The sequence below is a fragment of the Pseudophryne corroboree genome, chromosome 5, assembly GCF_028390025.1.
Source record: "Pseudophryne corroboree isolate aPseCor3 chromosome 5, aPseCor3.hap2, whole genome shotgun sequence".
Taxonomy (NCBI): Eukaryota; Metazoa; Chordata; class Amphibia; order Anura; family Myobatrachidae; genus Pseudophryne; species Pseudophryne corroboree.
In genome coordinates, this window is record NC_086448.1 from 626,607,723 (window position 1) to 626,626,307 (window position 18,585).

The 18,585-nt window shown below is 44.9% G+C and overlaps 1 protein-coding gene across 1 annotated transcript in view; it reads left to right on the forward strand.

Annotated features, from left to right (window-relative positions):
* Positions 1 to 17,731, forward strand: part of YES1 (YES proto-oncogene 1, Src family tyrosine kinase) — a 162,721-nt gene extending 144,990 nt beyond the window's left edge. Inside the window, exons 7-12 of the mRNA XM_063923563.1 lie at positions 32 to 187; positions 5,921 to 6,100; positions 13,797 to 13,873; positions 13,962 to 14,115; positions 14,698 to 14,829; positions 15,681 to 17,731. Of these exons, the coding sequence (XP_063779633.1) occupies positions 32 to 187; positions 5,921 to 6,100; positions 13,797 to 13,873; positions 13,962 to 14,115; positions 14,698 to 14,829; positions 15,681 to 15,889 (908 nt within the window). The 3' untranslated portion in view covers positions 15,890 to 17,731. The remainder of the gene's footprint in view (positions 1 to 31; positions 188 to 5,920; positions 6,101 to 13,796; positions 13,874 to 13,961; positions 14,116 to 14,697; positions 14,830 to 15,680) is intronic.
* Positions 17,732 to 18,585: the final 854 nt, after the last annotated feature.

Below are 18,585 nucleotides of genomic sequence, written 5' to 3' on the forward strand. Positions count from 1 at the left end.
TAGATCTTATTTTGTTTTGTTTATATTTTAGAACATGCTGACGGCTTGTGCTACAGACTAACAACGGTTTGTCCCACCGTGAAACCTCAAACCCAGGGATTAGCAAAGGATGCATGGGAAATTCCAAGAGAATCTTTGAGACTTGAAGTGAAGTTAGGTCAAGGCTGTTTTGGGGAAGTATGGATGGGTAAGTATTTTAGTATTGTAATCCAACCATTTTATTCCCAGTGTTTACCCAAATGGCGTTTGTAGTTACAGTATATGTATTGAGTGTGAGACAGTAACAAAAATGGTTGTTTCTCGAACGTCCTAGTGGATGCTGGGGACTCCGTAAGGACCATGGGGAATAGACGGGCTCCGCAGGAGACATGGGCACTTTAAGAAAGAATTTAGATTCTGGTGTGCTCTGGCTCCTCCCTCTATGTCCCTCCTCCAGACCTCAGTTTGAATCTGTGCCCGGACGAGCTGGGTGCTGTTCAGTGAGCTCTCCTGAGCTTGCTGTAAGAAAGTATTTTGTTAGGTTTTTTATTTTCAGGGAGCTCTGCTGGCAACAGACTCCCTGCATCGTGGGACAGAGGGGAGAGAAGCAGCCCTACTCTCTGAAGATAGGTCCTGCTTCTTAGGCTACTGGACACCATTAGTTCCAGAGGGATCGTACACAGGATCTCACCCTCGTCGTCCGATCCCAGAGCCGCGCCGCCGTCCCCCTCGCAGAGCCGGAAGACAGAAGCCGGGTGAGCATGAGAAGCAAGAAGACTTCGAAATCGGCGGCAGAAGACTCCGGTCTTCACTGAGGTAGCGCACAGCACTGCAGCTGTGTGCCATTGCTGCCACACACACCTCACATACTCCGGTCACTGTAAGGGTGCAGGGCGCATGGGGGAGCGCCCTGGGCAGCAATTGGGACCTCTTTTGGCAAAAGTAAACATATATACAGTTGGGCACTGTATATATGTGTGAGCCCCCGCCAAGAAAATGTATTTTTAAGCGGGACAGAATCCCGCCGTCGAGGGGGCGGGGCTTCTTCCTCAGCACTCACCAGCGCCATGTTTTTTCTCCACAGCACCGCTGAGTGGAAGCTCCCCAGCCTCTCCCCTGCAGATACACGGTAGAAGAGGGTAAAAAGAGAGGGGGGGCACATAATTAGGCGCAAAAATCAATATAAACAGCAGCTACTGGGTTAACATTAAGTTACTGTGTTATTCCTGGGTTAATAGCGCTGGGGTGTGTGCTGGCATACTCTCTCTCTGTCTCTCCAAAGGGCCTTGTGGGGGAATTGTCTTCAGATGAGCATTCCCTGAGTGTGTGGTGTGTCGGTACGTGTGTGTCGACATGTCTGAGGTAAAAGGCTCCCCTAAGGAGGAGATGGAGCAAATGTGTGTGTGAGGGGTGTCTCCGTCGACAACGCCGACACCTGTTTGGATATGTGTAATTAAGTGCTAAGGTAAATTTATTGCACAGACAGGGAATCTACCCATGTCTGTCCCTATGTCGCAGAGACCTTCAGAGTCTCTCAATACTCCCTATCCAAAATAATAGACACTGATATCGGCACGGAGTCTGACTCCAGTGTCGACAACGATAATGCAAAGTTACAGCCAAAATGGCAGGAAAGTATTCAATATATGATTATTGTAATAAAGATGTTTTGCATATCACTGATGACTCATCTGTCCCTGACACAAGGGTACACATGTTTAAGGGGAAGAAAGCGGAGGTAAATTTCCCTCCTCTCATGAAGAAAAAGAGCGGGAATCTCCAGACAAGAAGCTGCAGCTTCCCACAAAGAATTCTCAGGGAGTATCCTTTCCCTACTAGGGCCAGGATACGATGGGAATCTTCCCCTAGGGTGTCACGTTTGCCCAAAAGGTAGCCCTGACTTAACAGCTATCCTCAGGGATCCTGCAGATAGCGTGCACATTCTGGTACAGTACTCAGACCGGCGATTGTGTCGGCATGGGTTTATAGTGCTGTAGCAGCGTGGACAGGTACCTTATCAGCAGAGATTGAGACCCTAGTATGTATATATATATATATATATATATTTTAAAGATGCTGTCTTAAGATATATATATATATATATATATATATATATATATATATATATATATATATATATAAACATGCCCAAAGAGACATTAGTCTACTGGGTTCTAGAGTCAACGCTATGTCGATTTCTGCTTGACGTGTCCTGTAGAATATGCAATGGACAGGTGATGCCGACTTAAGAGGCATATAGAAGGCTTAGGATTGTGTGGAGAAGGGATCTCGGACCTGGTCTCCACAGCTATAGCTGGTAATTCTGATCTTTTGCCTTATATTCCTGCACAGCCTAGGAAAGCACGACATTATCAAATGCAGCCTTTCGATCACAAAGAAACAAGAAAGTCCGAGGTGCGTCCTTTCTTGCCAGAGGCAGGGGCAGAAGAAAGAAGCTGCACAACACAGCTAGTTCCCAGGAACAGAAGTCCTCCCCGGCCTCTACAAAATCCACCGCATGTCGCTGGGGCTCCACAGGCGGAGCTAGGCCCGGTGGGGGCACGTCTTCGTAATTTCAGCCACAAGTGGGTTCACTCCCTGTTGGATCCCTGGGCAATAGATATTGTGTCTCAGGGATACAAGCTGGACTTTGAGGAGATGCCCCCTCACCGACGGCCCTGCCGGCTTCCCCCCACGAGAGGGAAATAGTGTTAACTGCAATTCACAAATTGTATCTTCAACAGGTGGTGGTCAAGGTTCCCCTCCTTCAACAAGGAGGGGGTTATTATTCGACCATGTTGTAGTCCCGAAACCGGACGGTTCGGTCAGACCCATATTGAATTTAAAATCCCTGAACATATACCTGAAAAGGTTCAAGTTCAAGATGGAATCTCTAAGAGCGGTCATCGCAAGCCTGAAAGGGGGAGATTTTATGGTGTCTCTGGACATAAAGGATGCATACCTTCATGTCCCCATTTATCCACCTCATCAGGCGTACCTCAGATTTGCGGTACAGGATTGTCATTACCAATTTCAGACGTTGCCGTTTGGTCTCTCCACGGCCCCGAGAATCTTCACCAAGGTAATGGCGGAAATGATGGTGCTCCTGCGGAAGCAAGGTGTCACAATTATCCCGTACTTGGACGATCTCCTCATAAAAGCGAGATCAGGAGAGCAGTTGCTGAACAGCGTATCACTTTCTCTGGAAGTGTAACGGCAACACGGCTGGATTCTAAATATTCCAAAGTCTCCCGATAGAGAGAGCTCAGGAGCTCATGACACTGGTCAGGAACCTATTAAAACCAAAACAGGTGTCAGTGCATCACTGCACTCGAGTCCTGGGAAGGATGGTGGCATCATACGAGGCCATTCCCTTCGGCAGGTTCCATGCAAGGACCTTTCAGTGGGACTTACTGGACAAGTGGTCCGGATCACATCTTCAGATGCATCGGTTAATCACCCTATCCCCCAGGGCCAGGGTGTCTCTCCTGTGGTGGCTGCAGAGTGCTCACCTACTCGAGGGCCACAGATTCGGCATTCAGGACTGGGTCCTGGTGACCACGGATGCAAGCCTCCGAGGGTGGGGAGCAGTCACACAGGGAAGAAATTTCCAAGGTCTGTGGTCAAGTCAGGAGACTTGCCTTCACATCAACATCCTGGAACTAAGGGCCGTATACAACGCCCTACGTCAAGCGGAGACCCTGCTTCGCGACCAACCGGTTCTGATTCAGTCAGAAGCCACCAGAATTTTTCGCTGGGCGGAGAATCACGTAAGCGCACTGTCAGCAGTGTTCATCTCGGGAGTGGACAACTGGGAAGCAGACTTCCTCAGCAGGCACGACCTCCACCCGGGAGAGTGGGGACTTCATCAAGAAGTCTTCACGCAGATTGCAAGTCGGTGGGAACTGCCACAGGTGGACATGATGGCATCCCGCCTCAACAAAAAGCTAGAGAGGCATTGCGCCAGGTCATGCGACCCTCAGGTGATAGCTGTGGACGCACTGGTGACACCGTGGGTGTTCCAGTCGGTCTGTGTATTTTCTCCTTTTCCTCTCATACCCATAAGAAAAAGAGGAGTGAGAACAATACTCATTGTTCCGGATTGGCCAAGAAGGACTTGGTATCCAGATCTGCAAGAAATGCTCACAGAGGAACCGTGGCCTCTTCCTCTAAGACAGGACTTGTTGCAACAAGGGCCCTGTCTGTTCCAAGACTTACGGCGGCGGCGTTTGACGGCATGTCGGTTGAACGCCGGATCCTAGCGGAAAAAGGCATTCCAGATGAGGTCATTCCTACGCTGATAAAGGCTAGGAAGGACGTGACAGCTCAACATTATCACCGTATATGGCGAAAATATGTTGCTTGGTGTGAGGCCAGGAATGCCCCTACGGAGGAATTCCAGCTGGGCCGTTTCCTTCACTTCCTACAGTCAGGAGTGACTTTGGGCAGAATTGCGGACCCGTCCACAATTTCTGCCAAAAGTGGTTTCATCCTTTCATATAAACCAACCTATTGTGGTGCCTGTGGCTACTACTGACTTGGAGGATTCCGAGTTACTTGATGTGGTCAGGGCTTTGAAGGATTATGTAGCCAGAACGGCTAGGGTCAGGAAAACAGAATCTTTGTTTATCCTGTATGCTTCCAACAAGCTTGGTGCTCCTGCTTCAAAGAAAACTATTGCTCGCTGGATCTGTAGGCTCATTCTGCGGCTGGATTGCCGCTGCCAAAATCAGTTAAGGCCCATTCCACTAGGAAGGTGGGCTCTTCTTGGGCGGCTGCCCGAGGGGTCTCGGCAAAGTTCTACAAGTTTGATACCCTGGCTGAGGAGGACCTTGTGTTTGCTCATTCGGTGCTGCAGAGTCATCCGCACTCTCCCGCCCGTTTGGGAGCTTTGGTATAATCCCCATTGTCCTTACGGAGTCCCCAGCATCCACTAGGACATTAGAGAAAATAAGATTTTACTTACCGGTAAATCTATTTCTCGTAGTCCGTAGTGGATGCTGGGCGCCCGTCCCAAGTGCGGACTTCTTCTGCAATATTTGTATATAGTTATTGCTGCAATAAGGGCTATGTTATTGTTGCATCAGGGTTGAACTGATGCTCTGTTGTTGTTCATACTGTTGACTGGGTAAGTTTATCACAAGTTATACGGTGTGATTGGTGTGGCTGGTATGAGTCTTGCCCTGGATTTCCAAAATCCTTTCCTTGTACTGTCAGCTCTTCCGGGCACAGTTTCTCTAACTTAGGTCTGGAGGAGGGACATAGAGGGAGGAGCCAGAGCACACCAGAATCTAAATTCTTTCTTAAAGTTCCCATGTCTCCTGCGGAGCCCGTCTATTCCCCATGGTCCTTACGGAGTCCCCAGCATCCACTACGGACTACGAGAAATAGATTTACCGGTAAGTAAAATCTTATTTTTTTCTTCATCTTGGCATCAAGCAAAAAAATACTTGACAATCGCTAATATAAAATCTCCATCTTTTTGGACTTGGCACAGTCAAATATGTTTTAATGTTGTATTTTGAGCCCTTGTAATCCGTGCAGTCTACATTTATCAAAGATGAACCTATTCAACAAAAACACATGTGTTAATTGAATAATAGAATCTTGGCCTGTAGAATACAAGCTGATCAAGTAGGTTTTTTGACATTGTTTTAATGGTGACTTTATAGAACATAACAACTTTTGAACAATGGACCGCTTGCTTCCATCTCACACTGTACACAGGGCTTCAGTTACTGGGGGATACCAGCTCCTTAATTGCCACACATAGAAGGAGGTAAGATAGGCAGGACTTAGGGGTAGTGGACATGTCCTTGTAACATATACCTCATACAATGATGTAAGTGCGTACATTAGTCTTTGGCCAGGTTCCACAATATGCTTTAGATATCCAGTAGATATCTTATATTCTTTCCTCTTCTGCATTTTCTTTTTCTAGGAACTTGGAATGGAACAACAAAGGTAGCAATCAAAACACTAAAGCCTGGAACAATGATGCCTGAAGCTTTCCTGCAAGAAGCACAGATAATGAAAAAACTCAGGCATGACAAGTTAGTCCCCCTTTACGCTGTGGTCTCTGAAGAGCCGATCTACATCGTTACAGAGTTCATGTCAAAAGGTTGGCCTCAGCTGTGATTTTGTTCAAGTCAAATCTGGATCTTGTCCCACTTGCTTGGATTTTGGTTACGGCCTGGATGTGTTGCATGTGGTTTATTTGGCTGACCATAAAGCAGCAAGTTTTATTAGAACACTTTTTTTTTGTAGTGTGCTTAGAAAATGGTTGCTGCATCATATCCATAATTTAGGGTTCGTCCAAATCAGAAACCCTCATTTTAATTTTTTGTTAGAAAGGAAGAGAGGGGGTGTACAGATCAAGAATAATAAAAGGGAAAGTTTAATTTGGATTCTGTTGGCTTTGTTGTAAAGATTTGGTCAATCTCAAATCATAGTAAACCTCCAGTATTCTACTGAATCCTTTTATAAGTGTTTTCATAGTAACAATAGACTATTAGAATACTTTATGATCTTTATATACAAGTAGCACTAGCAGGTTTAGCACAATCACATAACTTTGAGGCATATCCGCCCCGGCATCCTTGTCTGAATGGAACAATTTCCTAAATTCACCAGGTCCAATTTTAGTCTGCGTTAAGTGATATACCATGTCCCATTGAACTCAAGGCTTCAGCACACTGAGGCAGATGTATTAACCTGGAGAAGGCATAAGGAAGTGATAAACCAGTGTTCAGTACAAGGTGATAAATGCACCAGCCAATCAGTTCCTAACTGTTAATTTGCATATTGGAGCTGATTGGCTGGTGCGTTTATCACCTTGCACTGATTACTGGTTTATCACTTTCTTATGCCTTCTCCAGGTTAATACATCTGCCCCACTGTGAGACATCAGTGCCAAATCTGTGCCACCATATATTCTACAGAAAAAGATGACTTCCCCCTTCATCATTTTGGTGCTCACTGCCTCAGAGTTTTCGAGAAGACACAAGCCACTGTGGTCCTTGCGAAGATGCTATGGTTACATCACACCTCTCAGACAGCTCTAAACAGTTTACTAAGGGAATTGAGGGGCAGATTTAGTAAGCCTGGTGAAGTGATAAAGTGGAAGGTGATAAAGCACCAGCCAGTCAGCTCCTAACTGTCATTTTTCAAACCCAGCCTGTGACATGCTAGTTAGCTGAGTGGCTGGTACTTTATCACCTTCCACTTTATCACTTCACCAGGCTTAATAAATCTGCCCCTGAGAGCCAGTGGCTAGATTGCCCCCAATTAATATCTTGGGTGTTTTTTTTATTTTAAGGGGAGACTATTAAACAGCGGTAGGCATCAATTTAAATAATAACGTAAAACATATGCACAATGGTTTTTCTCTATCGTCCTAAGTGGATGCTGGGGTTCCTGAAAGGACCATGGGGAATAGCGGCTCCGCAGGAGACAGGGCACAAAAGTAAAGCTTTTACAGGTCAGGTGGTGTGTACTGGCTCCTCCCCCTATGACCCTCCTCCAGACTGCAGTTAGATTTTTGTGCCCGGCCGAGAAGGGTGCAATTCTAGGTGGCTCTCATAAAGAGCTGCTTAGAGAGTTTAGCTTAGGTTTTTTATTTTACAGTGATTCCTGCTGGCAACAGGATCACTGCAACGAGGGACAGAGGGGAGAAGAAGTGAACTCACCTGCGTGCAGGATGGATTGGCTTCTTGGCTACTGGACATGAAGCTCCAGAGGGACGATCACAGGTACAGCCTGGATGGTCACCGGAGCCACGCCGCCGGCCCCCTCACAGATGCTGAAGCAAGAAGAGGTCCAGAATCGGCGGCTGAAGACTCCTGCAGTCTTCTTAAGGTAGCGCACAGCACTGCAGCTGTGCGCCATTTTCCTCTCAGCACACTTCACACGGCAGTCACTGAGGGTGCAGGGCGCTGGGGGGGGGCGCCCTGGGAGGCAAATGAAAACCTTTAAAAAGGCTAAAAATACCTCACATATAGCCCCAGAGGCTATATGGAGATATTTACCCCTGCCTAAATGTACTAAATAGCGGGAGACGAGCCCGCCGAAAAAGGGGCGGGGCCTATCTCCTCAGCACACGGCGCCATTTTCTGTCACAGCTCCGCTGGTCAGGAAGGCTCCCAGGTCTCTCCCCTGCACTGCACTACAGAAACAGGGTATAACAGAGAGGGGGGGCAAAATAAATGGCAATATATTAATATAAAAGCAGCTATAAGGGAGCACTTAATCATAAGGCTATCCCTGTCATATATAGCGCTTTTTGGTGTGTGCTGGCAGACTCTCCCTCTGTCTCCCCAAAGGGCTAGTGGGTCCTGTCTTCGTATAGAGCATTCCCTGTGTGTCTGCTGTGTGTCGGTACGTGTGTGTCGACATGTATGAGGACGTTATTGGTGTGGAGGCGGAGCAATTGCCAAATATGAGGATGTCACCTCCTAGGGGGTCGACACCAGAATGGATGCCTTTATTTGTGGAATTACGGGATAGCGTCAACTCGCTTAAGCAGTCGTTTGCCGACATGAGGCGGCCGGACACTCAATTAGTGCCTGTCCAGGCGCCTCAAACACCGTCAGGGGCTGTAAAACGCCCCTTGCCTCAGTCGGTCGACACAGACCCAGACACAGGCACTGATTCCGGTGGTGAAGGTGACGAATCAACCGTATTTTCCAGTAGGGCCACACGTTATATGATTATTTTGGCAATAAAGGAGATGTTACATTTAGCTGATACTACAGGTACCACTAAACAGGGTATTATGTGGGGTGTGAAAAACTACCAGTAGTTTTTACCGAATCAGAAGAATTAAATGACGTGTGTGATGAAGCGTGGGGTGCCCCGATAAAAAACTGCTAATTTCAAAGAAGTTATTGGCTTTATACCCTTTCCCGCCAGAGGTTAGGGAGCGCTGGGAAACACCTCCTAGGGTGGACAAAGCGCTAACACGCTTATCAAAACAAGTGGCGTTACCCTCTCCTGAGACGGCCGCACTTAAAGATCCATCAGATAGGAGGATGGAAAATATCCAAAAAGGTATATACACACATGCAGGTGTTATACTACGACCAGCTATTGCGACTGCCTGGATGTGCAGTGCTGGGGTAGTTTGGTCAGAGTCCCTGATCGAAAATATTGATACCCTGGACAGGGACAATATTTTAATGTCGTTAGAACAAATAAAGGATGCATTTCTTTATATGCGTGATGCACAGAGAGATATCTGCACACTGGCATCACGGGTAAGTGTTATGTCCATTTCGACCAGAAGAGCTTTATGGACACGACAGTGGACAGGCGATGCGTAGAGGAGTTATTTGGGGTCGGTCTATCGGATTTGGTGGCCACGGCTACGGCCGGGAAATCCACCTTTCTACCTCAAGTCACTCCCCAACAGAAAAAGGCACCGACCTTTCAACCGCAGCCCTTTCGTTCCTTTAAAAATAAGAGAGCAAAGGGCTATTCATATCTGCCATGAGGCAGAGGACGAGGGAAGAGACAGCAACAGGCAGCTCCTTCCCAGGAACAGAAGCCCTCCCCGGCTTCTACAAAAGCCTCAGCATGACGCTGGGGCTTCGCAAGCGGACTCGGGGGCGGTAGGCGGTCGTCTCAAGAATTACAGCGCGCAGTGGGCTCACTCGCAGGTAAATCCCTGGATCCTGCAGATAATATCTCAGGGGTACAGGTTGAAATTAGAGACAGAGCCACCTCGCCGTTTCCTGAAGTCTGCTTTACCAACGTCCCCCTCAGAAAGGGAGACGGTTTTGGAAGCCATTCACAAGCTGTATTCTCAGCAGGTGATAGTCAAGGTACCTCTTCTACAACAAGGGAAGGGGTATTATTCCACTCTTTTTGTGGTACCGAAGCCGGATGGCTCGGTAAGGCCTATTCTAAATCTGAAGTCCTTGAACCTGTACATAAAGAAGTTCAAGTTCAAGATGGAGTCACTCAGAGCAGTGATAGCGAACCTGGAAGAAGGGGACTTTATGGTATCCTTGGACATCAAGGATGCGTATCTCCACGTTCCAATTACCCCTCACACCAGGGGTACCTCAGGTTCGTTGTACAAAACTGTCACTATCAGTTTCAGACGCTGCCGTTTGGTTTGTCCACGGCACCTCGGGTCTTTACAAAGGTAATGGCCGAGATAATATTTCTTCTTCGAAGAAAAGGCGTATTACTTATCCCATACTTGGACGATCTCCTAATAAGGGCAAGGTCCAGAGAACAGCTAGAGATGGGTTTAGCACTATCTCAAGAGGTGCTAAAGCAGCACGGATGGATTCTGAATATTCCAAAATCCCAATTAATGCCGACAACTCGTCTGCTGTTCCTGGGGATGATTCTGGACACAGTTCAGAAAAAGGTTTTTCTTCCCGAAGAAAAAGCCAAGGAGTTATCTGACCTGGTCAGGAACCTCCTAAAACCAGGAAAGGTGTCTGTACATCAATGCACAAGAGTCCTGGGAAAAAATGGTAGCTTCTTACGAAGCAATCCCTTTCGGCAGATTCCATGCAAAGGGATCTGTTGGACAAATGGTCAGGGTCGCATCTTCAGATGCACCTGCGGATAACCCTGTCGCCGAGGACAAGGGTATCCCTTCTGTGGTGGTTGCAGGAGGCTCATCTATTGGAGGGCCGCAGATTCGGCATGCAGGATTGGATCCTGGTGACCACGGATGCCAGCCTGAGAGGCTGGGGAGCAGTCACACAGGGAAGAAATTTCCAGGGAGTGTGGTCGAGCCTGAAAAAGTCTCTTCACATAAGCATTCTGGAACTAAGAGCAATCTACAATGCTCTAAGCCAGGCGGAACCTCTGCTTCAAGGAAGACCGGTGTTGATCCAGTCGGACAACATCACGGCAGTCGCCCATGTAAACAGACAGGGCGGCACAAGAAGCAGGAGGGCAATGGCAGAAGCTGCCAGGATCCTTCGCTGGGCGGAGAATCACGTGATAGCACTGTCAGCAGTATTCATCCCGGGCGTGGACAACTGGGAAGCAGACTTCCTCAGCAGACACGACCTTCACCCGGGAGAGTGGGGACTTCATCCAGAAGTTTCCCACATGCTATTAAACCGTTGGGTAAAACCAATGGTGGACATGATGGCGTCTCGCCTCAACAAAACACTGGACAGGTATTGCGCCAGGTCAAGAGATCCGCAGGCAATAGCTGTGGACGCGCTGGTAACACCTTGGGTGTACCAGTCGGTATATGTGTTTCCTCCTCTGCCTCTCATACCAAAGGTATTGAGGATTATACGGCAAAGAGGAGTAAGACTAGTGGCTCCGGATTGGCCAAGAAGGACTTGGTACCCGGAACTTCAAGAGATGGTCACGGACGATCCGTGGCCTCTACTTCTGAGAAGGGACCTGCTTCAGCAGGGTCCTTGTCTTTTTCAAGACTTACCGCGGCTGCGTTTGACGGCATGGCGTTTGAATGCCAGATCCTAAAAGGAAAAGGCATTCCAGAAGAAGTCATTCCTACCTTGATAAAGGCAAGGAAGGAAGTCACCGCGAAGCATTATCGCCGTATTTGGCGAAAATATGTTGCGTGGTGCGAGCAGCGGAGTGCTCCGATGGAGGAATTTCAACTGGGTCGTTTTCCTACATTTCCTGCAATCAGGATTGTCTATGGGTCTCAAATTGGGATCTATTAAGGTTCAAATTTCGGCCCTATCAATATTCTTCCAAAAAGAATTGGCCTCAGTCCCTGAGGTCCAGATTTTTATCAAAGGAGTACTGCATATACAGCCTCCTGTGGTGCCTAAGGTGGCACCGTGGGATCTAAATGTAGTTTTAGATTTCCTCAAATCCAATTGGTTTGAACCACTAAAGAATGTGGATTTGAAATATCTCACATGGAAAGTGTCTCTGTTACTGGCCCTGGCTTCGGCCGGGAGAGTATCTGAACTGGCGGCTTTGTTTTATAAAAGCCCTTATTTAATTTTCCATTCGACATAGGGCAGAGCTGCGGACGCGTCCGCATTTTCTCCCTAAGGTGGTATCAGCGTTTCACCTGAACCAGCCTATTGTAGTGCCTGCGGCTACAGACGACTTGAAGGACTCCAAGTTGTTGGACGTTGTCAGAGCCTTAAAAATATACATTTAAAGGACGGCTGGAGTCAGAAAATCTGACTCGCTGTTTATACTGTATGCACCCAACAAGTTGGGTGCACCTGCTTCTAAGCAGTCGATTGCTCGTTGGATTTGTAACAAAATTCAACTTGTACATTCTGTGGCAGGCCTGCCACAGCCTAAATCTGTTAAGGCCCATTCCGCAGGGAAGGTGGGCTCATCTTGGGCGGCTGCCCGAGGGGTCTCGGCATTACAACTCTGCCGAGCAGCTACGTGGTCAGGGGAGAACACGTTTGTAAATTTTTACAAATTTGATACCCTGGAAAAGGAGGACCTGGAGTTCTCTCATTCGGTGCTGCAGAGTCATCCGCACTCTCCCGCCCGTTTGGGAGCTTTGGTATAATCCCCATGGTCCTTTCAGGAACCCCAGCATCCACTTAGGACGATAGAGAAAATAAGAATTTACTTACCGATAATTCTATTTCTCGGAGTCCGTAGTGGATGCTGGGCGCCCATCCCAAGTGCGGATTATCTGCAATACTTGTACATAGTTATTGTTAACTAATTCGGGTTATTGTTTAGGAAGCCATCTTTCAGAGGCTCCTCTGTTATCATACTGTTAACTGGGTTTAGATCACAAGTTGTACGGTGTGATTGGTGTGGCTGGTATGAGTCTTACCCGGGATTCAAAATCCTCCCTTATTGTGTACGCTCGTCCGGGCACAGTACCTAACTGGAGTCTGGAGGAGGGTCATAGGGGGAGGAGCCAGTACACACCACCTGACCTGTAAAAGCTTTACTTTTGTGCCCTGTCTCCTGCGGAGCCGCTATTCCCCATGGTCCTTTCAGGAACCCCAGCATCCACTACGGACTCCGAGAAATAGAATTATCGGTAAGTAAATTCTTATTTAAAAAATAAATGGTAAAGCTCTGGGCCACAGCATGACACAAAACCTTATATTAAAGAGAAAATGAAAATATAAAAACAGTTATCCACAATAGGAAAAACAAATGATTGATTCCAGCAACTGCAGAGAGATTTTTTTGTATGCAACATAATAAAAATAGGTAAAGGGAAAAGGGCCTAAATCAGAGAGATACGCTATGCCGATGCTTTTGCAATTGAGTGATTATCAGCAGACTGTGCACGATCTGTGATCGCACTGCGCATGTGTAAAGGTTCCTTTGTAATTACGCTCACAGTGAGGATTCTCTTTGCTGAGTGATTGACAGGAAGTGACCGTTTGGGGGAGGTAATGGAGAGTGTCAGCAAAAACACTGGCGTATCATGGCCATTTCCAGGCATGTATCTGACGTCAGCTGCGAACATGTACGCAATGAAACATGGCACCTGCATCGCTACTGCCACGACCACTCTGTGTAGCCACAGACCTACTTGAGCAGTCAATGTTTCCCGTTGTTGCATATAGGCTACGAATGTGTACACAATTGCGAATGGGTTTGTGATGGCTCCAGTGGGCGTCTCTTTTCATTACTGGGCGGCAGCTTCACTTGCTAACATTAACAGCTCCGTAGCCTAAAAAACTGCAACTGCAATTGCATTAGCGTACAAGTCTGAATCCGCCCCGAAGTACAGAGAGATGGTTTGTAAAGCTGTTGAAACCCCCCAAAAAATGTCTTTATCAGTCTAAAAATATTGAATTATATTGCATATGTTAGAGCCAATGCTGTGTGCTTACTATTTCAGTTTATCTTCTATTATAACACAGGTAGTCTGTTGGACTTCCTGAAAGAAGGAGATGGAAAGTATTTGAAGTTGCCGCAACTGGTTGACATGGCTGCACAGGTAATCATAACATGTCGGGCAAGCTGAATCTGCAGTCTGTTCAGTCTCCGTTATACAGTAGGTTAATGTGTCTCTGTCTGTTACCCAGATTGCAGATGGAATGGCCTATATTGAAAGGATGAACTATATTCATAGAGATCTCCGTGCTGCTAATATCCTTGTAGGGGACAATCTTGTTTGTAAAATTGCCGACTTTGGCCTGGCCAGATTGATAGAAGATAATGAGTACACAGCAAGACAAGGTATGGTGTGCATAAGTTTTTTTAAAAAACATTGATTTGCTGGCAAGCACGTACTTATTTTGAAGGTATACTGTATTGTTGGGTACAGTGGTTTGTGTTGGGAATTAACAAAATCGAAAAAAGTAAATTACTGGACGTAAAGTCTTAGCTCTTTTTTTAAGGTATAAACGTGAATCCTATTTTGGTCTGCAATCTTTACCCTATACTGTACACGTTATGTGTAAATGGAGTTGTGTTCAGGAATTTTTACATGTTTAATACAGATCGTTTTTTTTTTTTTGCGTGAGGGGCTTTAACCCTCCATCTTCTGTTTCCTTCACTCGACATCCTGTGGCCAGTCATGCTTGTTGCTTGAAATGCTGAACAATTAAGATATCAACGACTGTAACCGTAACTAAATATCATTAAAAATTATCAGTAGCAAATGTTCTTTATGCCACCCTTTCATGTGCACATGTCCATTCTGTCATCCTGATTGCGGGTGGCACCATGATAACTATGGATATGCATACATTTAGGCACAAATCGGACAAGTGCCCCTGGAAACACTTTAACTAAAATAGGCTTTCTTTTGTAATGTAGGAGCAAAATTTCCCATCAAATGGACAGCTCCCGAGGCTGCCTTATATGGCCGATTTACTATTAAGTCTGATGTCTGGTCGTTTGGAATTCTCCTGACAGAGCTCGTTACCAAAGGAAGAGTGCCATATCCAGGTACTGTATGCAAGAGCTCGTTATTCTACACCAGCTTTACCTTTTATTTTGTTGAAGGGGATATCTTTACTGCTATGTATTTACCTTCACATCCCATAAGTTATTTGTATTGGGGAGATGTTTGGTAAAAATTCCTGAGAAAAGCTCAATGATCAGATTATGTTGAGTTACTCATTTACAGAATTCTATCTATGCAGGAAGGCTGTGCTCATTTACTTTACAGAAGTCTTAATGCTGTAGAAAGCCTTTAATATTGCAGTAAATTTACATTTCTTATAAATCACTTAGGCAGAGATGTACTAAGCCTTGAAAAGTGATACATTTTAAGGTGATAAAATACCAGCCAATCAGCTAACTGCCATGTCGCAGGCTGTGTTTGAAAAATAACAGGAGCTGGTTGGCTGGTACTTTATCACCGTGACATTTATCACTTTTCAATGCTTAGTACAGTGGTTCCCTAGGCCCCCTGGGGTGCCCCGAGGTTCTTGCAGGGGTGCCTCGGGTTGGTGGACCAGGACCATGTCAAATAATTTATGGCCAAAATGATAGGCAAAACCAGTGCTAGTGGCTGCCAATCATACAACATGCAGACGATCAGAAGCACAGTTGTACACCAACACATAACTAACGCTAAGGATAACAGATTTACTTTTTTAATAAATTTATCAATAAAAATCTTTTATCCTAGGGGTGCCATGAAAAAAAATGGTGATACTCTAGGTCTTGATTCTAGAAGGTTTGGGAACCACTGGCTTAGTACATCTCCCTCTTAATGTGCTAAACATCGTGAACTCTACAAATGGCATGCTAGCAATGATTTTTTGATTTTGATTGTGAAATCCTTTCTTTAGGGATGGTGAACAGGGAGGTTCTGGAACAGGTGGAACGCGGGTATAGAATGCCCTGTCCGCAAGGATGCCCGGAGTCCCTGCACGAGTTAATGAAGCTGTGCTGGAAGAAGGACCCAGATGAAAGACCTACCTTTGAGTATATACAGTCATTTTTAGAAGACTACTTTACTGCAACAGAGCCACAGTACCAACCTGGAGACAATCTATAAGATTAAAGACTCAAGTCAAATGCACAAATCTGCCAAAAGTATACCTGGTTCTAAGGGAAAAAGAAGAGTCAATGATCCCTCTGCATGCTGATGGCGAACTGGAAATCCGCAGTACAGTTGCACAAAACCACTTTGAAAGTATTGTAAATGGACAAATCATGTGATTCAGAGCAGGTCCCAAAGAAAGGGTTATGTTTGTGTGGATGGTTAGGAAAGCCATTACAAGAACAATCATGTTATTTTTGCAAGTAAACATTTCAGGATCACAAAATGGGCTTCTCACCGGACCAAACATTTCATTCCTCTTCAATAAAAGCTTTTTGTCTTCTTGTTTATAAGTCTATCCAACCTAACCAATCTCGGTGACCCACAGTATGACAATAGATGCCCACATACAGGTTTCGGGCCCATGAGTGAGAAAAGGGTAAGCTACTGTATTGGGTTTGGGAGATTTTGCTTTCCCCATCATTAGATCTACAGGTTATCATGGGTTTTAAGAGCAAAAAAAGAATTTCAGACTACAAAAGGACAACTGTGGGAAAATGTACGTTGGTACAGTGGTTCCCTAGGCACCCTGGGGTGCCCCTTAATGTTTCTTTATGGTATTGCCATGCAATCACCGCCATCCTTAAGGGACTTCAGCACCTTATTCTAGCTCCTTGCAGTATAGGTGTTGCCTCCAGAACCTTTCAATCTGCACTGAACAAGCGACAACTGCTGACAAAACGTAATGGTGGCAAATTGAGGAAAGCTTCTACAGCCTACCCCAAATGTGATTTTTCCCTTCAATGTCCTTTTTGCAATCCATTATTCACATGGTAAATCAAAAGCCTGTATAGATTATTTGAAGGGGAGATAATCATTTGTATGCAATCCTGTCCTGCATTTTATACTGTTATATTTGGGAACTTTACCTGGAAAAAAAAAATATATATTATACAATATTTAAAGGCAAAATCCAGTTTCTCTAATCCGGTATCTGAATATTAAAGTCCTTCCACAATTTGGGGATTATCTATAGTTCAGGGACATCAGCGATAGCACTTTTGGCTTTTCTTTGATTATAACTTGCATTAGTGTGGGGTGTCTGGAGACAAAATGTGAATGTTTTGAATGACTGTATGCAGATTTGGTTTACCTAACTGTGGTTGGAGCATAAGGTTCCCAGTTTCGCTGGCCGGCCAAATATGCTCGTGCAAAATTTCACTATTGCAGCTGACACATATCTGGCAATAAATGAACTTTTTGTTTTATTTGTTTTTTCATTAATATGCTTATCTAACAATAAAACGTGAAATTCTAACTTGTATATCCCATAATAGCCTTGATATTGTAACTTGTAAAGGATTGAGATTCCCTTTAACCTTAAGGTATTTGATCATGTATTATGTTTACTGTACCCAAACTGTTATCTTTTTATTTTATTTCTTCATGGCAGTGCCATCATTCCACTTTATTACCTGCAATTTCTTTAATGAGGTGAGGCTATATTTTTTTTTTTAAGGGCTTTATATAGAAACCATGGAATTGTATCTTTTTATAAATCTTTTCAAGCCAATTTAACTGGAACTGTGTACTTGGTAAAAGGAAACCAGTGTTTGGCAGTCTGGCTGTCATCCATTGTGGTTCCACAACTAAATAACAACTATGTAATATCATTTGTATAGTAAAGGATTAAAACACTAATTATTGCATTTATTTAAAAAAAATTGTGATATACAGTACATACCTAATGGGAGAATCTTGGTTCATACATTTAATACAGTTTTAGGTTACATATGATGCCTGATGGAACAACAGGAGATCAGTATGTAAAATAAAAACAACAATTTTCAAGTTTGATTTTTTAATTTTATTTTTAGTTGTTCTTTTGTTGGTGAAGAGAAAATATGTTCAATTGTACTATTGTCACTTTTGGGAGTAAAGGTCCTGCTAGCCACTGAATACTGATGTAATATTTTTATTAGAATTATCCTCCTTCCCATTGATTAATTAGAATACATCTCATGCTGGACAATGGCATAGTGAAAAATGACAGTTAGGAGCGGATTGGCTGGTACTTCATCTCCGTCCACTTTATCTCTATTCAAGGCTTAGTAAATAGATTCCTAAATCCTGCAGCCATCACCAGCGGCTGGTTTCAGGTAGATAACAACATTAGGATGGCAAGGAAGGGTATGTGAAAAATATTGCACAAGGGAAGGGAGAGTGAAACCTCACATTTGAGAACAAAAATAAGTGGGAGATTGCAGTTATTAGGAAAGGAATGAGGGAGAGCTGCATTGTTAGGAATAGCAGAGACCGAACCGATATTGGAAAAAAAGACGACAGAGTGAGTAATGAAATTAAGTGCGCAAAGGAAGAAGAGTGTGACATGAAGGGACAAACAGAATGAATCAATAACATTAAGGTAATTACAGTGCAAAAAGACAGTTCACAAAAACCATTAGGACCATAGGTGTAAACAGGCTTTCTTCACTAGTGACAGCAAAGAATAGAGAATGATGTGCTAGTGGGACCTGTAAGGGTAGATCGGTCACTGCATATTTACAGCTCTAAATGTCACACCTTGTTTTATTAGACATCTTTTCATTGTATTTATAGTAATCTCTTAAACTTTCGTATAATTTTAACTTAACTTTATATAAAACCTGTGTTTGTATGTTCGGATGGGCTCCTGTCTGGCCACGTGCTGT